We start from the raw sequence: 22,679 nt of genomic DNA on the forward strand, positions 1-22,679 counted from the left end.
AGATAGATTGTCATTCACGTGAAAATCACACTATATTTCAAGTTAAGCTTCTTCTGTTTTGTCCAGAAATAAAAATTTTAATAAAAAATATAAGCTTTTGTGGCTGCTGGGATTCGAGCCCAGGTCTCCACGGCCACAACGTGGAATTCTTACCACTAAACTACAGCCACATGTTTGATAGCTAACTTTCTATTTATTTTATATAATATTTCTAATCGTGATTTACCAAATCTATGCCTGTTTCTGGAAATGTCCCATGAAAGTTTCCCACCTTAGCATGCGATAAAACGAAGATGCCTGTTATATTTCACATAAGATTTCAAATGAACTCGATTGATCAGGCATAAATCAATAACATGTAACTGAATACGAGTAAAAAAAATTATATTTAATTTTCTTTTATTATTACAACTCAATTAAGTATAAAATTTAATTTTCATATATTGTCAATATAAATTTACTTTGTTAATCAATCAAAAATAATTTCAAAAATGACCTTTAGAATGATTATTATAAAACTAAGCAATTTACCATACATAGTATTATAGCAATCTGTGATCGGATAACAAGGAAAAGAATCTTTACACTATTAGTATTTTTAATTTCAATTAAATCTATACACAGTAACTTAAAACTGCAGTTAAACTATCCAACTAAAAAGCTTTTATTATAGCTAGTTGGAAACAGGAACTACATGCCTCAACTACATTTTTTTTTTTTACTTTTTTTTAGTTTTAAATTAAAAATGATTAAAAAATGTAAATAACTTCACAGTGGAGAAGTTATTTTTTCTAATAACTGTATTCGAGGAATTATTTTTTCTATTATTTGTTTGACTAAAAAATGGTGTTTAGAATTAGTTAGAGGCTAAAATGATTAAAAAAATATATACATCAAATAAGAGTAATTATTTTTATTAATAATTATTGATATAATGTAGCGCCAATCAATTTAAGCCAGAGTAGTTTTGTTGTGCTTCAGAACCTTAATGGTCTCCAAGCAAAGATGAATCCAGTTGTAGAAGTAGAATATTATAGATATCCATACATATACATATCCACATCCTTCTATTAAACTAAAGTTACATCGATCAATATACATAGATTAGATTTCTCAATGTTCAGAGATAAATCAAAGGAAGGGGGAAGGGGGGATAGACCACAAAAAATACAATTGGGGAAAGGAATACAAGAGGGGGAAAATAATGCAAAACTAGATGATGATGATGCAAACTCGAAGATACATCACCCCTGGCATTTTAGATGATAGCAATCAAGCTTTCATTTCAAATGATACCAATGAACAAAACCCCCCAAAAAATAAAGCAATATCTCGTCTCTGTCTGCACAATGTGATGATATAGTCTTTTAAATCTAGCTAAATCAAATAGATGGGGTCAGAGCCAAACCGTATAACTGCCACATTTTGTTGCTTAATGTACATAACCCTGCTACATCAAGCAACGGACAGATCTAACTTCTTTCTCCACCAGTAGAATTCTGTATCACTTGAAATGGTCTTGCCGGATAACTGTAATTAAATTAAAGGGTGGCCCATCTTCTTCTTTCTGTTTCCAAGGTTCGCCATTGCCTTGGATATACCACGATACTTTTGGAGACAAGGGACTATACAAATCTGCACGTGTAGAATAATTAGGCAGTATTTCCCAATCTGTTCTGAAGGGAGGGGGAAAATAATAAAATATGCAGTGCTGAAAAGAGCATTAGCTTCTCAACTTAACATAGCTAGAAAATAGCAAATAAATTCCAATCTCACTGTCAAAACATATCCAAATTATGTTACGAAAGCTTAGTCTGTCAATGTTTTCTATCTGCCCTCAACCCAAACATTTTCTACTTTAACTTTCCTTGAATCTCCAGGTGTTTTTTGCAGGCATTTTTTTTTTATAAAAAAAGTCTGTATTTAAGTTTAATTGTTTTCGTTACACACACAATTTTGTATTTTAGGTAAGATCTTACAATCCTTGTTACAGTCTCACAATGTATGTGTTTCACCTCTCTTGCCAATCCAAAATAAGACCTCAATTTTGACAACCGTGCTTGTTACTCTAATAGCTTATATGAAAAAAGAAATCTATTCTGTGGCCATGGCTACTCATGCATGTTAGATTGAACAAGAAGTCGACAAGAAAATATGAGGACCTTTGGTGTAAACAAACTAATTACAGGTAAAGCTACCCAATACTGATAAAGTCTTTGATTGGAGCTCAATACAAAGGCACATATAATGAGGACCTTACATCAACAAAGGGCTCCTCAACAAAGAGGATGATTCAATACCTGTATTGACTGGAGGATCTGGCTCTCTTGTACTGTGTAATACAGTTGTACCAGATAAAACAGTAATGAAACCACATAACTCTGATGCAATACTGCTTATACTTTGACCAGAATAGTCCTAAATAATAAAAGCAGAGGAGGCAGGATTACAACAGATAGTTGAGCACTTGATCGTTAAGATGTCTCTTTAGATGCATTTTTCATTTTGTTTCAGTAAAATACCAACCTTAAACATGATTGCACTAGCTAATATTGTAAAAGATGTGAACAAGGCATAGTAGATCGGAGAAACAACTGCTGTGTTAAAAGTATCCAATGCCTGCAGTCATGCAAGAGTTGGTCAGCACAGAAGCCCAGTTTGAAGATCAACTAACAAGCAAATGATGACAACTGAAAGGCAAGGAAGCAACAATCATGTAAATAGGAGTCAGGACTTTAAGATTATCAGTTCTGGTGGCCCAGATCATGCATTACATGAATGTTATTTGAAGTAGATGCTCATCTTGAACTTCTAGATCAGCTCATAGCCTACAAAATGTTTTATTGATTGATATAATGATATGCAATTACTTTAGGTGAAAACATCAAAACAGACATGTTGATAACAAGCAGGGCCCAAAGCCTTCAAAAGTATGATCCCCTTCTTCTGCAAACTAAAATGCTTCCTCACACGAAAAACAAGCAGGATGACATACAGAGTAGAAAGCCAACACAGAATATGTATATCATTTCTTCTAAAGAAAAGATAAGCCCAGGCTCTAATTTCTTTTTTTTCAAATACAAAACATTATGCTCACATAAAAGTTAAGAGTGATACAGACCATATTAAGATAATTTAACTGCGTAATGATGCAGGAAATAGCAACCATCGTAAAAATCCATGTCTGAAACTGAACAAACTGATCGGCACCCTCAATTGTAAGTCTTATAGCAATGCCAATGGCTTTTATGCTCATGACCTGGGAAACAAGATATTCTATCAGAAGTGCAAAACAAAAGATGACCTCTGGTATTGAGTTTAGTCAACTATAAGTACTCCAAAGATGAATTGGGTAGAAAGAGGAGCCACTTACAGTCAAGGATCCAATTATGGAGCATATTCCAATATAAACTAAAATATTAGTCTGGCCAAAGCGAGGAGCACAATACAATATCAAAAAGAAAGCTACAGCGATGGTCGAGGCAGTGTACAACAAGAATGCTGGATGCCAAAACAGGAAGCAGAAACATCAGGCGTGCATAACAAAACAAAATTCGCATTTTGATTGCAGATACAAACAATAAAACCTCAAGCAACAGCATACCCGGTTGAAGTGCTAACTGCCAAATTTCTTCTACAGAACTAAGAGGCTTCTCTTGAGGTGCATGGAGCACAATCACAGTGGACCCCACAATGCACAGAAGACACCCCAGCATGCCCATTTTCTGCAGCTTCTCGTTCAACATGAAATGCGCCAACACAGCACTAGCCATTTCCAGATTCACAAAACAGTTAATTTAGTAGAAAAATAATATTAAAAAAAAAGAATAAAAAATTGGCAATTACCTAACAATAATACTCAAAGCACCAAGCGGCGTGACAAGCACCGCGGGGGCATAAACGTACGCCACGAAATTCGCTATCTCTCCGACAATCACTGTAACAAAAAAAGAGGCTCCAACTCAGAAGCAATAAGAAAGTGAAATAAATAAGAAAATACTTAATTATATTTTTAGTTCATCATGATTTTGGTCCCGGTATTCTAATAGCGTAAATCAAGTGTGAGGGAGTCTAACTCGTGAGTTATTGTAAACACCTGAAACTACTGTCTTCGAGTCACTCGAGTTTTCTCTTGTTTACAATCGGTCTCTTAAGTTAGCTAATTTCGTTAGATATTGAATGAAGCAACACGATGAATGGACTGTAAATGGTAAAAAAAAAATAAAAAAATTGAGGAACTCAATTGCATAATTGAACCCGAGAAAGTAAAATCGCACAATTACGAGAATTAAGGACTAAAAAGGCAATTAAGTGTGAATAAAAGTAGTTAGGTACTGTACTAACTGGTAACCATTCCGAGCCACCAAAGAGGTTGCAGCAAGTAACCGTAGCCTCCGCCACCTGAAACGAAGAATTGTTAGGAAGAGGAGGAAAACGGCACGTGAGAGTGAGGGAGAAGAGAGAGGTAACTGGCACGTGAGCCGTTGAGACTGGCACGTTGGAGGCCTTTTTTCTTGATGATGAAGCTGGAGCCGATGAAGGCGCTGGAGACGACGGCCAGAATGAAACCGATCAAATTGGTGGAGTACATGGTCGCAACGGAGAGTGATTTGGAACCCTAGATTAGAATTTGGATTGCATGAATGAATGAACTCCAAAGTCAAGTTTTGTTTTTCTGGCGGGGCGCTTTGTGTTGTTACTTATTAGTTATTTTACTGTTTGGTTTGGTCAATGAGTTGGAATTGACGGGTGGTTTTGGTTTTGGTCGCATTTGGAGTTGGAGGGAGAGTGACATAGAGAGAAAGATAGTGTGAACATGTGAATCCTCGTTTAGAATTTTTGCTTTCCTTTTTCTTTTTACGCTGACATGAAAAAAAAAACTTCTAAATCATCATTTTGGTCTGTTATTATGCTCTCTTTTAACATATATAAGATTAACTTTAAAATAAAATACTTTTCGTTTATTTTTATAACACTCAATTTATAATATATCTTTTATATTCATTATTTTTAGATTAAAAATATTTTTTATTAAAAAAATATATTGACAAATCATTAGAAGAGAAAAACTATTAATAATAAAAATAATTTTTAAAAAATTATAAATTTAAGAAAAAGTTATTATTATCAATTAAATTAATCATTTTTCTTAATCTTGATAATGAATTAGATAATTGTATTTTATATATAGAAATGAGAAGTTTAATTTAATTATTTATTTATTTTTTAAAATTTTCATTTTAATTATTTATTTTATTTATTTTGTTCAAAATATTATTTTTTAATTTTACTTTGATTATTTTATTATTTAAATATTTATTTATCTTAGTATTGTTGAAGGACAACGTTAAATATATTTAAATATTTAAAGAACTATTTTAAACCTTTTAAATGAAATAATATACTAAAGTAAACTTTTTAAATGATAAAAATTATTTTAAACTTTTTAAATAAACTAAATGACCATAGTAATTTTTTAAAAAGACAAATAATCATTTTAAAAAAAATAAATAAGATAAAGAACAAAAATAATGATTTAGCTTTTTTTTAAAACATGACAAAGTTATAATGATTTAGTAATAAGAATATATAGATATTATATGGATGGTGAGATTTATTACGTCAATTCACCCGACTTAAGAATAAATAATTAAATATACATATTTTATGTGTCAAATTCACTTCACTTACATGAATTAGGTTTTGAATGCAAGAATTTAAATGTGAGTTAATTAGGCAATCAGTGTAAATTTCACACGTTCAACTAATCAATAAAAAATTACTTAATTATGTTTTTAAAGATAATTATAATGAAGATAATGTTCATACAGTGTCACATCACAAAATAATGCTTTAATTAAATAAAATAAAATTAAAAAAGTCAAATTAATATTATTTATATTTCTATTTATAAGATTTAAATTTAAAATAGTATTTTTTTATAAAACTCAATTTATTATATTTGTTGTTTTAATTATTTATAGATTATAAATTATCCTGGTTAAAAGAATAAAAAGTAATGTATTATAAACTATTACAAGAAAAATAAATATTAATGAAAATAATAATTTTGAAAAAAAATTAAAAATTTAAGACAAATTCATCGGTATAAACTAAATTAACCATATGATTGGTTGTGTGAGCATTATTCTCTCAAATTAATCTCTTTCCACTTTGTGAGTTCATTTTGGAGTAAAAAAAAATTATACTCTAAGTGAAGGATTGAATCCCAAGACTTTGATCAAAGACATGTTTGATTTAACCGATATACATTTTCATACATGTTTTGTAATATATATAACTTTTGATTTAACAATCCTTCAAGGATTTGGCAAGACTAAACCAAACACACACCATGAGATCAAAGTACTGAAATATATGTCAACAATTTTTTGATAAATTAAATAAACTATATTTTTAAAGTTTCAACCTATCAAAATAAACTTTTGACTAAATGGATGAACGAGACACCACGACACGACTCATGAAAATGCCTAACTATCTCATCTAACAAGAAGAAATCACTATTAAAACATTTTTATAAACCATTATTTTATTTTACCATGAGCAGCTAAACTAGAGCGAAAAAGATGAAATTTCAATTTTCTAACAAAAACCCGACCTAGGAACCGAAAATAGGGATTTATGTCCGCGTAATGGCATTGCAGATTGCAAGTACGAGTAGCCGCTGGAAAACTCTTAAAGGCCTAGCCCTGGCCCATTCCCAAACATGACACATGGTTTGAGTCAATCCCGTACCTTCACTCTTTCTCACTCGCCTCAGACCTAGTCATCACTCACAGCTATAGTTGTAAAATTCAGTCTGGTGGTGAATTTGATTTAGTATATATTAAAAATTTAAAATTATATATATTTATTATATATAAGTAAGAAAAATTCAAAATAATTAATATTATTTGAATAAGAATATATATATATATATATATATATATATATATATTTTAAAATTTAAAATAATAAGTGATCATAACAAAACAAGAAAATGTCGTCATAGAAATGTTTATTTTTTTAATCAACTGAAATGAATCAATTTAATCAAAATATGATGACTTAACAGTTGAATTTGATTGAGTTATCTTAGATCAATTATGTGACTAATTCAATAATAAAATTGGTCTAATTAGTTCAGTAAATCTTGATTGGACTTATCCCACCCTAAAATCAAGTGTTTAATTTTCAATTTTGTTGATTATTATGTTATTATTTTTATCTCACCTAGTTGGCACCCAATGAGAGGGTGGACTTTTGTCCGAACCCGACACGTGACAAGTCACCGAGTCTCGTATGCCGTCTTCTTCCCCCCTTTTGGAATTCCTCTTATTTACCTCCCTATGCCGTTTTCTTTTCCTTTAATTTTTATATTTTCCCTCACTTGTATCGAATAATACTACTACATGGCAGGGGCTTCGAATTCCAAGATTGAGTTCTTGGTGTGGCTGTCGCAAGTGATTGGAGGTCTCTGCTCGCGCTCCGCCGAGGATGACCGAGTTTTTGTCAACGCAGATTCTGCTGCTCAGAATAAGCCTGGCAGCAACCACGACGCCATTATTTTCACCGCCGCGCCTCAGAGGATGGAGAGGAATCTTCCAGAACCTTCTAGAACCAACGGGAAGGCTTCTACCACTGCGGCGGAAGAGTTCTACGACGGAATCCCGCGCTTCCCCGAGGACTCCTTGCCGAACAAGCCTAAGTCAAAGGTTAAACCTTTCTCTGTTAAAAATAAATAAAAATATATATACTGAACTGGAAGATGATGATGTATAAGTATATTTTAACTGTTGTTGATTCTTTTGTCTGCGATTCTTCCTCGCACGTAGGGCTGTTGTTTAGTTCACAGAGGCAAGGCTAGAAATTCACGAGCTGCTACTTGTTTGAACTAAAGATTACTTGGAATAAGGCTTGCAATTAGGATTTAGGGTTTGTTTGTTTTGTGATTAGGAGTTTTAGAATTATGTTCTTTATCTTGTTATGGTTGTATTTATGTACTTGAGGCTTGAGATTAGGTTGTTTGTGGCTTTGTGCTAGGAAAGAAAATTATCCAAGGGCTTTGGATGCTAATAGGCATTATTTCAGATACTCCCTTCGTCCCTATCTATAAGATCCAATTTGAAATGATGCTCCTTCTTTTTTAAAAGACTCAATCCATAATGTTTCTTGCATTAACTATTTTTAGACTAGAAATGTCCCTCATTAAAAGAACAAAGAGAATGTATTGCCAAACCATTAGAAGAGAGAGAAATATTAATGATAAGGATAGTTTTGGAAAAATTTATAAATTTAAGACAAATTTATTGCTTTCAACTAAATTAACCACTTTCCTTAATCTTGATGAATTAGGTAATTGGGTCTTATATATAGGAATGGAGGGAATATAAGACTAGTCATAGGATACCAAGATTCTAACTAATAGTTTAAGCTTTTAAGGGAGTTGGTCCTTGACGTGGTATCAAAGCTTCCATGATCAAGTGGTTAGGTCCATTCTATTTGATTGAAATGAATTGTAGCATAGGGTAGACGGACTTGTGCCATGCATTAAGGCCAAAGAGCTTTTGGCCGAGGGGGCATGTATGAAACCATTCATTTGCTTCTGTGTAAAAAATAGAATAATGCTGGAGAAAAATGAAAATATCTGCTGAGCTCTTTTCGATTCAGGTCTCCGAGGTGAGTTTTCGCTTGGGCAAAGCTGGTACTACTGGAATTGCTATTGGATTAGAGAAAGCAGTAGAGGTTTTGGACACCCTTGGGAGCAGCATGACAAATTTAAATGCAAGCAGTGGGTTTGTTTCTGGAGCTGCAATAAAGGGGAATGAAATTTCTATCTTAGCATTTGAGGTTGCAAACACAATTGTCAAAGGTTTTAATCTTCTGCAATCTCTTTCCGCAAAAAGCATTAGGCATTTAAAAGAAGAGGTGCTTCTTTCACATGCCGTGCAAGATTTAGTATCAAAGGATATGGATGAACTTCTTAGAATTGTTGCAGCAGACAAGAGGTAAATATTGGATTAAATCAAATTACTAAGCATGGCTTCTTTACTATGAATAAGCTAACTATTTTATTTTTTTGCATTATCATGACTCTAATATTAAAATTTCAACTGTATATGATTTTGGATTACGTTGTCAGGCAGGAGTTGAATGTTTTTTCTGATGAGGTGATTCGTTTTGGAAATCGTTCAAAGAATCCTCAGTGGCACAACCTAGACCGTTACTTTGAGAAGTAATATAAATTGTACTCACTCAATTCAACTAACCTTTCATTCATCTTCAAAAAAAGATTTAACTTATATTTATTCTGATCTGTACTTGCATTGTAAATTGTAGGGTTAGCAAAGAATTAAATGGTCAAAGATTGTCAAGAGACGAGGCAGAATCAATAATGCAACAATTGATGACTTTAGTTCAGTTTACAGCTGTGAGTGTATTTCTTCTGTCACTAAAGAAAAGGCTTAGTGTTTCTCGAGGACTGGTACTAACTTTTGAAGCTGACAATATAAGGAAATTAAAAAGAAGAAATTCTTGGTAAAAGTATTTATAGTTTAAGATTAATTAACTCAAGGGTTAATTAAGTTTATAAATAACTACTCATTAAACCACTCTTTCAATATTCTTAATTCTGTTTTGTGATTTTCCCAGAAATGTATTATAGGTAGTTTTTTTTTAAGGATTTTGATATACTTTACCTTATATTGTAACATATTTCCATATTGTTAATCAGTTGAGACTTGAGAGAGTGATTGTCCCTGAATTAGGAATACTTTTCCATTGATTTTGTTTTGTAATTTTCCCAGAAATGTATTATAGGGGGATTTTTTTTAAGGATTATGATCTACTTTACCATATGTTCTGTAACATATCAATATCAATATCAATTGTATAGAGTTTTCTTTTTTTCCATAACTTTTTCTATCTCCTACTCTTTTATATGTATCATGATTTATGCTAAAAGATATAATGGAGAATTTCTGAGTTCATCTACTTTAGCTCTGTATATACCTGTAGGTACATTAAATCATTCATTCTGATTCTGATTAATATTATCACCCTGGAATATAACTTCCGATCAATCAATCATGTAAATTTGGCATTGAATATCTACCATAATATCACAAAGACATGTTTTTGAACTGAAACCAATATGATGGTTAGGTATGTCTTCTTTCTGGTTAGATTTAATCTTTACTCATTTGAGGGAATAGACTATTATAAGTAATTGAATATACTTATATTTATATATAAATTGTAGTGTTATTAAATTACCTGATGTATAAGGTGTCTTATTTATTGCAGCTTTTGTTGCATCTGCTCATTTGTCCCCATTTTGCTGTTATTTTATCTCCAAGATTTTTTATTATCTTTCCTTTGTTGCAACCAAGTGCTCCATGCATTTGCTTTTTTATTCAATGTAGTAATTTTTTTTATGTGGGGGTTTATTTCTGAAAAAATTGGACAATCAATTTTCTGTGACTGCAGGAATTGTACCATGAATTACATGCTTTGGATAGATTTGAACAAGATATTCAGCGCAAGGGTGAGGAGGAGGAGGATCAAAGAGGTAATTGTGGAATATTAGCCACGAGTCATGACTACTATGCATATTTTGTTTGTAACTGGCTATTAATCTTAAATCTGAGGTTCTTAAAGAGTTTTAATTTAAAGCGAAGATTAATTTTGGTATGATTATTATTATTTTCATATAGAACAATCATTTATATGGTGGTGAATGTACTTGGTCTTGGGATGTTTAAAATAATATCTATACTCTGAAATGAAGATAGGATCTAGAATACTAGCTATCTATATTCTGCTTTAGTTGTATCCTTTTTTTTTGTTTTGCTACTGGTGCAGCGGTAAAGTTGTGCCTTGGTGACCTGTTGGTCATGGGTTCGAATCCGGAAACAGCCTCTTTGCATATGCAAGGGTAAGGCTGCGTACAATATCCCTCCCCCATACCTTCGCATAGCGAAGAGCCTCTGGGCAATGGGGTACGCTAGTTTTTATTCTGGTCTGAATGCATTCTCCATCTGCCATTGGGTCTCATTAAAAATCATCCTTGTTAAATTGTACTCCCTCCAGTCTTGGTGTAAACAAAAAAAAACTCATGCTAATTAAGAAAGTTATTTAGCATCATTTAATTGTACCAATCTCATGTTACAACTAATTTTCCTCCCTAAACCACCCTTCCTTGGAACTTGATATAAAAAAATAAAGGAAAGTCATTGAAAATAAAACCTCAATTAAATGAGGTATTTTGGGTATAGTCTCATTAAATAAGCGAAAGTTATTTGAGATTTGCTTACATTTGAGACCAGCACAAGGGATTTTTTTTTTGCACTTATATTCAAGATCAGAGGGGTTAACACTTTATAGTCAGATAACTGTTGCCAAAACACCTACTTTGGTTTTCGCTAATATTAGTTTTGATTTTTTTAGAGCCAGAACTACATATCATGTTGATGATGTAATTCAGAAGGCCTAAATGATTGTTTACTATATACATTACACATTTTTTAAGGGAAAAAAGTCACTTTGATTCAGAAGTTTGACCTTGCAGCATATCGAGCAGTATTTGTTTATGTAGTCTCTTATAGATTATAGATATACTTTTGACCTTCAGCATCTCTTCATCAAATAGGTGATGGCCTTGCATTCTTGAGGGCAGAAATTAAAAGTCAAAAGAAGCAAATTAGACAGTTAAAGAAAAAATCACTCTGGTCTAGAAGTTTGGAGGAGGTAACATCTTGCTTCACTGCACAATACGTTTTTCTTGTCTCTCAGTATGCTCCTCATTGTTTGTTTTATGATTTTTATCCTCATTTATACTGTCATTGTATCCAATCTATGATAGGAATCTTCAGTTTAGGAAGAAAGAAAAAGGAAATAGAGTATTTAAAACAGAAAAGATGAATCTGTTTTATTGAAAGGATAGGGAAAACACAAAGGAGCAATCCTCCTTTCACACAAGGGAATATCCCTGTTCTACTATGGATACAACTCGATGCCCCTCCTTGTCCTAGCTAGGATCCCTTTATACTTCCCAGCCCAACTCCCTCTAACAGAATTAGTTGTCTAACAGTTCTAACTGAAAGGTCTAACAGAATTAACAGTATTCTGTTTTTAGACTCTTTCCCTCCTCCTATATACTAATAGAGGTCTTGGTTGTGGCTGACCTCGATCCTCTTTCCTAACAATCTAACGTAGAGAAATCAGTTTTATTTAACATTAATGGAGAGCTGAGAAAAGTTGAATTTAATTCATAATCTTATGGATTACAGGTTATGGAGAAGCTTGTAGACATTGTCCATTTTTTGCATTTGGAGATAAGCAATGCCTTTGGCAATGCAGGTTTGTACCCACTAAAGGCCATTAGATTATGTTTGCTTCACTTGATTTGAAATGCTGTTCTAGTGCCACTTAACGTGTTAACTATTAAGTATTAAATATCAGTTCTTATGAGGCTTAGTTAACACAAGTGATAGCCACTGCGAATCTCAGCTATGTTAGCCTTATTTTGTAGTAATTCTAATTTTAATTAGAGAGGAAAAAAGGGTGTGCATGTTTCTTTTATTTCTTATGGGAGTGGGAGGGGTGGGATTATGTTTATATTTTCATGATCTTATCAATGAAATCTATATTCTGCGTACCTGTAATGTTGTTTATCCATGGGCACCTGCAGATGACCACAAACCATTCATTGGACACATGAGCAATCGCCAAAGATTGGGCCCTGCAGGCCTTGCTTTGCATTATGCAAATATAGTGCTTCAAATTGATACTCTTGTGAGTTAATCTTCATTGTATTTACTTCATTCCATATCTGTTTTTTTTTTGTGCCTTACCTTGAACCATGTGAGAATTAATTGAGTTTCTAAAGTTGCTTGTTTTAAATACAAGCACTAATCTCCCTTTTATTGACTAGGAATGATTAACCCTATTAAGGGAGATTGTCTTTAAATAACACTATTAAGGGAAATAGGGAAATAACATAAAAAGGAAATAGGAAAATAATGAGATATTTAGGCAAATATAATGATATCATAGATATACAAAAGATATTTACTAGAATTTCTTCATTGTACTTCTCTGTAACTTCCCTTCTATTAATTTCAGATTTGATGTAATTGGATGTTTGTATTAATTAGGTCGTAATTTATTTTTTTAATCATTAATATTATCAGGGAAACTGAACCATGAATCAGTAGTAAAGCTAAGCATTTAACTCTATATATTTAGCTGCCATTGACATCAGACGGTGCAAATACATTTCTGGTAGAAAATTCCATGTACTTAAGTTTCTAATACTAATTGCCTTTCAGGTTGTTATACCATCTGTGTGACCTGGCATTGGAAGTGGATGAACTCTATTTTTTTTTATGCTGTACTAAGTAAATGCATTGAATAACATTGTACTGAGTCTGTTGTTGACACTTTCAGGTGGCTAGATCCTCTATACCTGCAAATACAAAGGATGCATTATATCAAAGCTTGCCTCCTAATATAAAATTAGCTCTGCGCTCCAAATTACCATCCCTTCGTGTTGTAGAAGAGGTATGATTACCTGCTGATACTTTCTATTATTACCACTTTGTTGAGAAAAGCACAGAAAGAAATAAGTAGAAAGTTTAGAATAGAGATAGAAAAGCTTTAGGTTGAATTTGAAGCACATTTTGCTCAAGCCAGCAAGAAAGGGAAGAATATACGAACTATATCATTTTTAATCAATAACTCCTCTATAAACCTCCTCATTGACATCAAGTAGTCACTAGTCACCCATCATACTCAATCCTCATTTATTGCCCTGAATTTTATTAACCGATGCTTCCTTTACCCATAAGACATGCCTTCATACTCTCCTAGATTGTTAATTCACTGTACAAATTAGTTGTGGTCACCCCTAAGCCTTAGTGTCTAGGAAAGGGCTACCTACAAAGGGGCTAACCAAAAAGGCTGAGTGAAGCGTTCAAGTGTGGATCCATCGAGACATTGGCTCTTAGGGAGTTGAGATCCCACATCGACTACAGATAAGGTCTGAGTAGTACTCATAAAGCTTGGACAATTCTTACCTTACAAGCCAGCTTTATGGGGTGAGTTAGGCCTTAAGCTCAAATTTTTAGATGATATCAGAGCTTAACTAAATCCATTGTTGGGCCACTTGCATTGCCAATTTGCCACACTCTAGCCCTGGTTGTGCAGGGGTGTGTTCAAAAGCCGCCTTAGTTGTAGTCATCCCTGAGCCATGGTGTCTCGGAAAAGGCTTCCTATGGAGGGGATGACCAGAAAGGTTGAGTGAACTGCTATAGGTGTGGAGCCACCAAGATGTTGGCTCTTAGGGAGTTGAGATCCAACATCGGCTAGAGATAAGGTCTGAGCGATACTTATAAAGCTTGGACAATCCCCACCTTACAAGATGGTTTTGTGGGGTTGAATTAGGTCTTAAGCCCAAATTCTAAGTGTTAAACATGAAATAGAGGCATAATAGGCTGAAACCGTATGTTAAAGAGACTCTACATTACCGGTTTATATAGGCTGGATTTATTAATTACATATAATTAGGGGTGATTTAGTTTCCTCTAAATGAGATATGTTTCCTCCAAATCAAATCACAACCAATCAATTTACAATAAATGTGTACTATATTTCCTGATTCTCTACACTAAGAAATATATAGAATGCTGAGGAAAATGCTCAACAACTTTTTTAGAATAATTTTTCTTCTGCTTTCAGCTCTCCACTTTCAACCAAAGAATAAAATCTCACTTTTTTTACTTTTTTTTTTTGCTCTTTCCTCATGCTTGCTGTCTGAGTCTTGCAGCTAACTATAGCAGATATCACAGATGAGATGGAGAAAACATTACATTGGTTGTCCCCCATGGCCACTAACACATCCAAGTGAGATATCTGGCCTTTTGTCAACTATATCCTTATTACCCTTGTGAAAAGCTTTCTTTTATCGTCAGTTTATTTATACCTTACATATAAGCTAACTCTAGTCTTTTTTGGCCTTTTTCTTTTGGTTTTAAAATTGGTTCAGAGCACATCATGGCTTTGGTTGGGTAGGGGAGTGGGCAAACACAGGGTAAGTTTTTGAATTAGAATTTATACATTTGTCCCTTTTGTATTTTCTATGCTTTTAATGTGTTTTTAATCCTTTCCAATTTTAAATACTTGCTTGGTTCTTGAAGCTCTGAGGTAAGGAAGACCGGTGTAATGCAGATTGAGACATTCCACCATGCAGACAAAGACAAAGTGGAATATTATATTCTTGAACTTCTCTTATGGCTTCATCGCTTGGCTATCAGAAGTAAGGCTGTCAGTGATGCTGGCAAAGTAAGGCCTGCCATCAAGTCTCCTGTTGGCACTGCTTTGCAAAATACAAATGAGCAAATATCATTGTTAACAATTGACGAGCAAAACATGCTGCTGGATTTAAATAAGAAAATACCAATTAGACGGATCAGTAAAAGCTTGGATTTTGACAGTTTGAATATCAGATTCAGGGAGAACTGCAGATTGGCCAAGAGTAGAAGTCATTCATCAAGTAGAAGCAAGGAGATATCTTTTAATAGGATTTTCTCTAAGCTTCCAGTCATTGATTTTGATATTGACAAAGAAAGAGCATTGAACGTGATTGACAGACTGGATGTGGTCAGATAATTTGAAAGTTTGCCCGATCGCCTTTGAAATGAATGGAAAGGAGAAATAATACATGTAGACATGGTAGTGGGTTTCCTTTCTGTGCATATGCAACGTTCTTGCTGCAAGCGTTGAATGCCATATTTTTGCCGCACCTTTGGTACTTTGGATTCTCATTGGCTTCATTAGGGTGCTTTGTTTCGGTGTAGTTCCACTTCCAGGTGATGTAGATATCTTTATATGGCACCAAGGTAATTGTTGAGACGATAGGCATTTATGCTTGTTTCAATGTGACTGCAAAGCCCTCTTTAGTATTGGAGCGGAGTGGACCGGTCCATTCTCGAGTGTATATATATATATTGAGGTAATGAGGATATAGTGCCCACCATCACCATTTTGCACAGCTTTTATTTTTGTGGGTTTGGCTACCCATGTTCACTGCTGAATCTAGAATTTTTTATTAACTATGATTTTTCCACGTCTCAATTTTTACATCTACTTTATGCTTTTTTTTTAATCGCATTGTATATGACATCTATAAAAAAATTTCCTTTCCCACTTGAGGTGTATGCACTCAAGGGGGTGTCAACTGTCAAGTGATTGTTATTCTTTCAGAAACATAGTTCTTAATATTGTGATAATTGTAGGGCTTGTTTTGTAGTAGAGATGAACACGATCAGAGTTGGATGTCAAGTGTGATAGTAGTAGTGGTAGTCGGTGCAGCAACATGAATAGTGGCAATGGTGACTGCCATTGGTGGTGGTGGGTAGTATTAAAAGAAAGTTAGTAGAACAATTGTGCAGCTTATAGAATAAAGGGGAAAAAATGACTTATTCTACCTTTTATCTCCCATTATTTTCTTAAGATAACTGAATAATTGAGTAGGATAATATAAAGGACAATTTAAATGTAGATATTTATGCTACTACTTTTTAATCAGAAAGAATTTATGTTTGTACTTTTCAAAAAAAATAATTGATGTTTGAACTTGAAAACTTAAAATTTAATGCATACATTTATTAGGCAGACTATTGAAGTGATTCTCCAATTCTTAGAGAATAACACTAACAATTCCTCACACTGCATCTATGTTTTTTACTAATATAAAGTAATAGGATAAATTTGTTCTATCTTTTTGGCTTGTAAAATAATAGATTAACATAACACTTGTTTATTTTATTCTAAAACCTCTTTTTAATCAAAACTATTAAATTAGGGGTGAACACAAGTCTGATCGATCTTATGATCTAATCAACCTGAAGAAAAAAATGAGTTGCTTGAGATCCTTAGTTTGATTTGAATTTTAAAATTATAAATATGATAATATCAATTTGGATATTAGATTTGAGTATGTATAACTTGAGTGAATCTGAGCTAGTTATTTTAGAAAATTTTAATTTTTTTATGTTGTGTAATTTTATGTAATTCAATAATTCTATAATTTTCATGTTGTGTAATTCTATTTGTGACTTTTGATATTATTCATTAATGTTCTTTCATTTTATTACAATTTTGTGTTATTCATTCAACTTTCAACGGTAAGATGTAAATTGGAACCCAATGATAGAGCATCAACCATATGATGATGATGTGGCTTTGACACCTCTAAAATTTGTGAAAAACATGGTGGCTAACATTGGATTAGAGTTGAAGCTATGATATCATGCGATTTTTTTATGAGAAGAAAATGATCTTATTACTGATTTGATCAAAATTATATAAGAGTAATTTAGGTAGAGATATGAAGAAAATAAAATAAAATATGAATAACCTAATCTTGATCTTAACTCCCTAAAATTTCTAGAATGAAGGAAAACGAAGTCATACTGATCTGATTGATCTTAACTTCTTAAATATTCTAGAATTCTTATTTGAATTTTTAATTTAAAACAAAAGCATGTACATCTGTCAGCAATGACCATATAAAATTGATGCCATACATGCTTATTTGCCAGTATGCTATTCTATCAATTTAACAAAAAAATTTAAATGAACTATCCCAAGAATTATATTACTTTTAAGTAACAAGAAAAATATATGTAGATAGAACTAACTAGAATGCAAATTAGGTTCTTATAATTATTAGTATTCATTGTTAATTACTGTGAGCACACACAATTGGATTTTCCTCTTCGGACACGATATATAAACAATGCATGGCCTTTTCTCTCGGTCATATTCCCTTAATTGGTCAGTAGATTTTTTACCCTCATTAATGATTCCTTGCAAATAGCTGCGTGAAAGTGAAACTTTCTTTGCCAATGATCAACAATCTTCTTCAATCTGATCTGAACCTTGCCTCTTACGTGCCAAAAGAACAAAATCAGACGCTACGTGAATATGCCAACGAAATTAAGTGCCTCAACCATTGTGGGGCCATAATAACATTTAACATTGCTGACAGAAAAGAGTGGCAGATGCAAGGATATTTCCTTCATTGTAGTCCCTAGATCCTCTTCCTTAATCCTTAATCTTTGGCTGTGTTGTAGAAATGTCAAAGTTGGCTTTTTATCTTTCCTCACCATTTTTCGGTGAAACCTCCTTGACCTATCTTGATGGTAGTGGGTTGCTTCGTTATGCATATTAGGGACTGAGAGCTTTGGCAATTGACAAGGAGTTGCAGCATGTTATTCCTAAAAAAATAAAAAGTAAAAAGTAAAAACTGAACAATTGATCTAATTCAATTAGTAAAAGATTGTAGTATTAAATTTAATTAATTTGATACTACATTTAAATTTATTCAAATCAAACTATAATTCATTTTTATTTTTATCATAAATCAAATTATATTTATTTACCTAAAAATCATTCCAAATATGTTGATATCCTTTTTTTTCATAATTTTGTTGGGTTTTTTTTTTTTGCTTAGACTCAGGTTTTTGTCAGGCCTATTCACATGATATCTAATCATATAGATCATATAGATGGTTGGTATCTAAGATAAGAAAATCTATGATACTGATGTAAATCAGAGTATTTTTTAATGGAGATAATCTAATCTTATTTGAGTTAGATAGTATTAAAGTATGTACTTGTACAACTGTGAAAACAGTTCTGTTGTAACAAACTTTAACTAATTTTTTCTTATCACAATAATATCAGTTATCTTTTTCTCTCTTTTTGCCTCTCAATTTCACCAATATGGTATCTAGAGTCATTTTTTCGTAATCATCGTCTCTTTGCAAGTTTCAAATCTGTGCATCCATGGCTTCTGCTCCTTCGAATTTCATTTCTCAGTCATTCCTAAACTCTATCGCTGAGAAACTTGATGATTTAAACTACCTCCACTGGCGCCAACATGTCAAACCAATTATCAAGTTGCACAAGTTGTAGCATTTCGTCGTCAATCTCGTCGTTTCGCCTGTTATCTCATGAAGGATGATTGAATTGCTGATCGCGTGAACCTTGAGTGTGAAGCTTAGGAGGTTCAGGATCAAACACTCCTTGTTTGACTTTAATCTATTCTCTCGAAATCAATTCTATCATGCGTTCTTGGCTTGAGTCACTCTTATCAAGTTTGGGAGAAGATTCATGAATATTTTAGGCTTCATACGAAGTCCCGTGTTCGACAGCTTCGCACCGCAATGTGAGTGGTTACACTTGATGGCAAATCAATCAATGAGTATTCGGGTAAAATCAAAGGACATGTTGATGAACTCGCCGACGTCGAAGTTCTTGTTCATCACGAGGAGTATGTCGATGCACTTCTCGAAGGACTCTCATCTGATTATGCATCGACAATCTTTGTAATTAAGAGTAAGAAGCACACTCCATCCATCACTAAGATCGAAACTCTACTCTATGGCCATGAAACTCGTCTTACTCGCTACAGTAAAGATGAACTGGTGATTAGTTCTCCGTCCTTGAACTACACTCAAAGGCTACTTGCACCAAAATACTTATAAAATTGGTGATTCTGGAGGTTCTCGAATTTCATTTTGTCGTGGTGGTGGTCGCGGTGATTTTTTTGACCGAGGTACCGAACGTGGTGGTGGTCAATTTGCCAACTTTCAGTATCAAATTTGTCTTAAATATGGACACACTACCAATGTTTGCCACTTTAGGCATGATTTGAGTTTTCAGCCCCATGAGTCACTCACCAACTTTGATCTTACCACACTTCAACCAATTCCCTACTCCACTAGTTCACAGATTTGTGGGGACCTTCTCATTTGACTTCATATGTTGGTTATAAATATTATGTCTCTTTTATTGATGCTTTCTCTAGGTACACCTGAATATTTCCTATAAAGTCTAAGGCTGAAACTATCTCTGTTTTTCAAGCCTTCAAGTCTATGGTTGAACTACAACTTAACACTAAAATCAAGAGTATTTAGTCTAATTAAGGGGGTGAATACAAACCTTTGTCTACTCTTTTAATTTCCTATGGCATCTCTCACAAACTAATTTGTCCCCATAGTCATCACCAAAATGATGTGGTTGAATGAAAACACAGACATATAGTTGACTTGGGCCTTACATTGTTGCATCATGCTTCTTTACCTTTACAGTTTTGGGATTATGCTTTTACTACAATTGTCTATCTGATTAATAGACTTCCCACTGCTTCCTACAACTTTGTCATTCCTTTTGTTACAATTTTAATAAGGATCCTAATTATCATTTTCTTAAAACCTTTGGTTGTGCCTGTTTTCCCTTACTGAGGCCTTACCACACACACAAACTCAATTTTCGATCTCTAGAATGTTTATTTTGGGGTATTCCTCCTCCTACAAAGGTTACAAATGTTTGTCCTCATCTTGGAGAATATATATTTCCAAAGATGTTTTTTTTTAATGAATTAAGGTTTCCTTATTCTGACATGTTTCCTTTTTCTTCTAATCCCATTAAGAATCTTGATTCTTACTTCAGCCTTAATCTCAACCTATCTCTACCTTCTGTTACTCCTACCCCTCAATCCTTTCAACTGTCTCTCTCTCATTCTCCTTTTGTATCTCTTGTTCCTCCTGGTTTTTCCCCTATTCCAGCTCATTCCCCCATAAACTCTATTTTTGTATCTCATCCATCCACTTCCTCTGAACCTATATCTATCCAACCTCAAATTTCACAGTCCACTACCCCTAGTGCATCCACTTCAAAAGTCTGTTTCAGCACCTACTTCTATACCAGTTAATACATACCCTATGCAAACAAGGTCCAAATCTGGAATTCACAATCCTAGACTACATCCTTCTTTATTTCTTACCCATTTTGAGCCCAAAACTGTGGAACAAGCCCTGAAAAATGCATATTGGCTTATAGGTATGCAACAAGAGTATGAGGCTTTGCTAAAAAATAAAACTTGGGACTTAATTCCCTTACATCCTAATAGGCAGGGCATTGGTTGTAAATGAGTTTTTAGAGTAAAGGAAAATGTTGATGGTTCTATCAACAGGTTCAAAGCAAGGTTGGTAACCAGGGGATTTCATCAAATTCATGGCTTTGATTTTTGTAAGACATTTTCTCCTGTGGTCAAGCCTGTCACCATTCGAGTTGTACTCACACTTGCTCTGTCACATGGGTGGAAGTTGTTTCAAATTGATATGAATAATGCTTTTCTAGATGGGCTTCTTAAAGAATATGTTTTTATGACACAACCCCTTGGCTTTGAAGTTGCATATAGGTCTCTAGTCTGGAAGCTCAACAAAGCTCTCTATGGCTTGAAACAGGCCCCAAGGCAATGGTTTGATAGGCTGAAATCTATTTTGTTGCAATTTGGATTTGTTGGGAGCAAGTGTGATTCTTCCTTTTTCATTTACTGGCAACAGATGCATATTGTCTACCTTTTAGTCTATGTGGATGATATCATCATTACAGGTAGCTTTGCTTCTTTAATTAAGCAGCTCACAAACAAACTACACACTACATTCTCTCTCAAGTAACTTGGTCATTTGGATTATTTTTTGGGTTTGGAGATCAAATATCTATCCAATAACTCCATATGGATGGCTCAAAGTAAATATATTTGTGATTTACTTCACAAAACTCACATGGTTGAAACTCATTCTATTTCTTCTCCCATGGTCTCTAATTGCAAGTTATCTCGACATGGTGCTGATCTCTTTCATGATCCAACTTTATACAGGTGTGTGATTGGTGCCTTACACTATGCTTCCCTTACTAGACCTGAAATCGATTTTGCTGTCAATAAAGTTTGTCAATTTATGGTTACACCTCTAGACTTTCACTTAGTAGTGGTGAAAAAGAATCTTATGGTATCTCAAGGGCACTTTGTTTCATGGCCTACTCCTTCAGCCTACTTCTATTACAAAGCCCTTGGTTCTTCATGTGTTCTGTGATGCTGATTGGGCATCCGATGTGGATGATAAGCGCTCCACCTCAAAGGTTGCTATATTTCTTGGTCCAAACGTAATATCTTGGTGGTCTTGCAAACAAAAAGTCAATACCAAGTCCAGTACTGAAGCATAGTATCACAGTTTGGCTCAAACTTCCAATGAGTTAACTTGGATTCATGCTCTCCTAATAGAGTTATAAGTCCCATTTACTACTCTTGTGATCTTTTGTGATAACCAGAGTGTTATGTCTATTGCTCACAATCCTATGTTTCACAATCATACAAACCACATGAAAATTGATGTCTTCTTCATAAGAGAAAAGATTCTGGCCAAACAGCTTTTCATTGTGCATATTCTAGCTCAGGATCAGTGGGTTGATGCACTGACAAAACCTCTTTCTGTAGCAAGATTTGAAGTTCTCAAAGACAAGCTCAATGTGAAAAGTGTTTTTTTTTTAAACTCTTCCCCTTGAGTTTAAGGGGTATTAGAGTATGTACTTATACAACTTTTAAGACAGATATGCAAAATGAGTGTAAGAGTTGTTAACTTTTGCTAATTGTACCTCACTAGTATCAACGAGTCAAAGTTTATTAGTGTTATATATATATATATATATATATATATACTGTGTGTACCTAACAAACTCTAATTAACTATTTTAAAATAGTTTCACATCAAGACTCAAACTCAAATATTTTTGTTAGTTTAATATATAAAACATTTTTATACCGA

The 22,679-nt window shown here is 33.5% G+C and overlaps 2 protein-coding genes and 1 non-coding gene across 3 annotated transcripts; 1 reads left to right on the forward strand and 2 right to left on the reverse strand.

The window, feature by feature from the left end:
- Positions 1-98: 98 nt before the first annotated feature.
- TRNAH-GUG (transfer RNA histidin (anticodon GUG)) lies at positions 99-170 on the reverse strand. The gene has a single exon. It is a non-coding gene; the product is annotated as a tRNA-His (tRNA).
- An 880-nt stretch (positions 171-1,050) lies between these two features.
- On the reverse strand, positions 1,051-4,779 carry LOC100783541 (probable magnesium transporter NIPA6). Its single transcript, XM_003526843.5, has 9 exons — positions 4,471-4,779; positions 4,345-4,401; positions 3,847-3,937; positions 3,605-3,765; positions 3,374-3,501; positions 3,122-3,259; positions 2,527-2,619; positions 2,301-2,418; positions 1,051-1,635 (listed from the first exon to the last, which is right to left on the reverse strand). The coding sequence occupies exons 1-9, from the start codon at positions 4,589-4,591 to the stop codon at positions 1,505-1,507; spliced, it is 1,038 nt and encodes a 345-aa protein (XP_003526891.1). The 5' UTR covers positions 4,592-4,779; the 3' UTR covers positions 1,051-1,504.
- A 2,483-nt stretch (positions 4,780-7,262) lies between these two features.
- On the forward strand, positions 7,263-16,240 carry LOC100779607 (protein PSK SIMULATOR 1). The gene is made up of 12 exons (XM_006581738.4): positions 7,263-7,718; positions 8,674-9,011; positions 9,146-9,238; positions 9,343-9,433; positions 10,492-10,573; positions 11,654-11,751; positions 12,294-12,363; positions 12,695-12,798; positions 13,453-13,566; positions 14,831-14,907; positions 15,050-15,094; positions 15,201-16,240. The coding sequence occupies exons 1-12, from the start codon at positions 7,416-7,418 to the stop codon at positions 15,670-15,672; spliced, it is 1,887 nt and encodes a 628-aa protein (XP_006581801.1). The 5' UTR covers positions 7,263-7,415; the 3' UTR covers positions 15,673-16,240.
- The last annotated feature ends 6,439 nt before the right edge of the window (positions 16,241-22,679 follow it).

This window comes from Glycine max, chromosome 6, assembly GCF_000004515.6.
Source record: "Glycine max cultivar Williams 82 chromosome 6, Glycine_max_v4.0, whole genome shotgun sequence".
NCBI classification, from domain to species: Eukaryota; Viridiplantae; Streptophyta; class Magnoliopsida; order Fabales; family Fabaceae; genus Glycine; species Glycine max.